Source organism: Chiloscyllium plagiosum, chromosome 1 (genome assembly GCF_004010195.1).
Source record: "Chiloscyllium plagiosum isolate BGI_BamShark_2017 chromosome 1, ASM401019v2, whole genome shotgun sequence".
NCBI lineage: Eukaryota > Metazoa > Chordata > Chondrichthyes > Orectolobiformes > Hemiscylliidae > Chiloscyllium > Chiloscyllium plagiosum.
In genome coordinates, this window is record NC_057710.1 from 2,924,304 (window position 1) to 2,926,289 (window position 1,986).

General features: G+C 46.2%; 1 protein-coding gene across 4 annotated transcripts in view; it reads right to left on the reverse strand.

Annotated features, from left to right (window-relative positions):
- pdcd4a (programmed cell death 4a) overlaps nucleotides 1-1,986 on the reverse strand; it is a 61,377-nt gene that overhangs the window by 55,060 nt on the left and 4,331 nt on the right. For 3 of the 4 annotated variants that reach the window (XM_043687185.1, XM_043687268.1, XM_043687019.1), the window contains exon 1: nucleotides 233-308. The exons of the other annotated variant lie outside the window; for it this stretch is intronic. In XM_043687185.1, coding sequence (XP_043543120.1) covers nucleotides 233-293 — 61 coding nt within the window. In that variant the 5' untranslated portion in view covers nucleotides 294-308. Of the gene's footprint in view, nucleotides 1-232; nucleotides 309-1,986 lie in introns of those variants that run through there. 4 annotated transcript variants of the gene reach the window in all.

A 1,986-nucleotide genomic window follows, 5' to 3' on the forward strand; every position in this document is an offset into this window, starting at 1 on the left:
GGGGGACTGGGGACTGGGGAGGGCGGGGGCGGTATATGTAGGTGGGATTGGGAGGGCGGGGCAATAGTGGGAGTGACAGGTCAGTATGCGTAGGCGGGGCCATAGGGGGAGTGACGGGTTGGTATATGTATGTGGGGCCATAGGGGAGTGACTGGTCTGCACGTATGAAGATCTGGACTCCGGAAGGTGGATGGGTGTCTCTCAGTTCCGTGATCAGTCAATAAGCACTCACAATCAGTCTGGTTCTTTAAGACGTCATTCTTTATTTCTTCATGCTGCCGCCTACACAGCATCCGGAAACACAGGTTATAAACTTCCGTGTTCCTCAGAGGAGCTGTACACATGGATTAAAACAAAGAACTTTGCTTAAAGAAAGGTACAAAGCTGAAAATGTGTTGCTGGAAAAGCGCAGCAGGTCAGGCAGATCCAAGGAACAGGAGAATCGACGTTTCGGGCATAAGCCCTTCTTCAGGAAAGGTACAGGCTATGATCACATAGTACATTCAGACAATTACTATTCAAATTACGATATAGCTTTTATTAGAGAGTTTTGAGAAGATTTGTAACTCAGGTTGAGGTTCTGGATGTAGGTTTGCTCTCTGAGCTGATAGGTTCACTTCCAGATTTTTTGCCACCCCACTAGGTAACATCTTCAGCGGCCTCAGGTGAAGTAGTGTATATGATTCATGCTTTCTATTTATATGTTTGGTTTTGTTTGGGTTGGTGATGTTATTTCCTGTGGTGATGTCATTTCCTGTTCTTTTTCTCAGGGTGTAGTAGATGGGATCTAACTCAATGTGTTTGTTGACAGAGTTCTGTTTGGTATGCCATGCTTCTAGGAATTCTTGTGCGTGTCTCTGTTTGGCTTGTCCTAAGATGGATGTGTTGTCCCAGTCGAAGTGGTGTCCTTCCTTATCTGTATGTAAGGATACTAGTGAGAGAGGGTCATGTCGTTTTGTGGCTAGTTGATATTCATGTATCCTGGTGGCTAGTTTTCTGCCTGTTTGTCCAATGTAGTGTTTGTTACAGCCCTTTGTAAATTACATTAGTTTTGTTTGTTGTCTGTATAGGGTCTTTCAAGTTGATTAGCTGCTGTTTTTAATATGTTGGTGGGTTTGTGGGCTAGTCCATGGCTCCAAAGTATGGTCGCCCTGGGCGCTTATGGTGCGAGCTGCTCAATAAGAAGAGGTGGGTCGTTTGGTAAGAGAGGCAGCTATTGTCCCAGAATGGTTCCTTCCATCCCACAATTGAGAAGGTGGAGGTGCCATTAGGGGTCTCATAGTGCAGGTGGCTGGTGCTGTTACCTACACCACAAAGAGCCTGAATACCAGTAATAACAGGGACACACTCCTCCAATAGGCATTCGCGTGAGGTGCGAGGTCCCACAGGGGAGTAGTAGCGGTTGGTACATTTGATCATAATGCAGGGAATAGTCTTAGTCACATTTACGTAAACACACCCCCATCCTGGTACTGTTGTAGCAATTGGGACAGGCTACCCCTGGACTTATTAGAGAACATCCACAAGCAACTAGCAGGTGGGGATAAGTAATAGTTAAAAGAAACATTATGTCCAGTAATGTCTTAGAAACATTCCATACTCCTTCGTTGGGATTCAGGAGGGTGAAAGGGGTCAAGGAGTCCTTCGCTGATGTGAGGGCGTAATAGACCACTTCATCCCAGCCAAATATTTTGTTGTGACTTTGAAGAAACAGATTAATAGAGCATAGAACAATGCAGCGCAGAATAGGCCCTTCAGCCCTCGATGTTGTGCTGACCTGTGAACTATTCTCAGCTCGTCCCCCTACACTATCCCAAAATCATCCATGTGCTTATCTAAGGATTGTTTAAATCTCCCTAATGTGGCTGAGTTGACTACATTAGCTGTTAGGGTATTCCACGCCCTTACCACTCTCTGCATAAAGAACCTGCCTCACCTCCTTCCACCTATCGTGTTCCCAGCGCCCCTCCCCCAAATTCCCTCCCC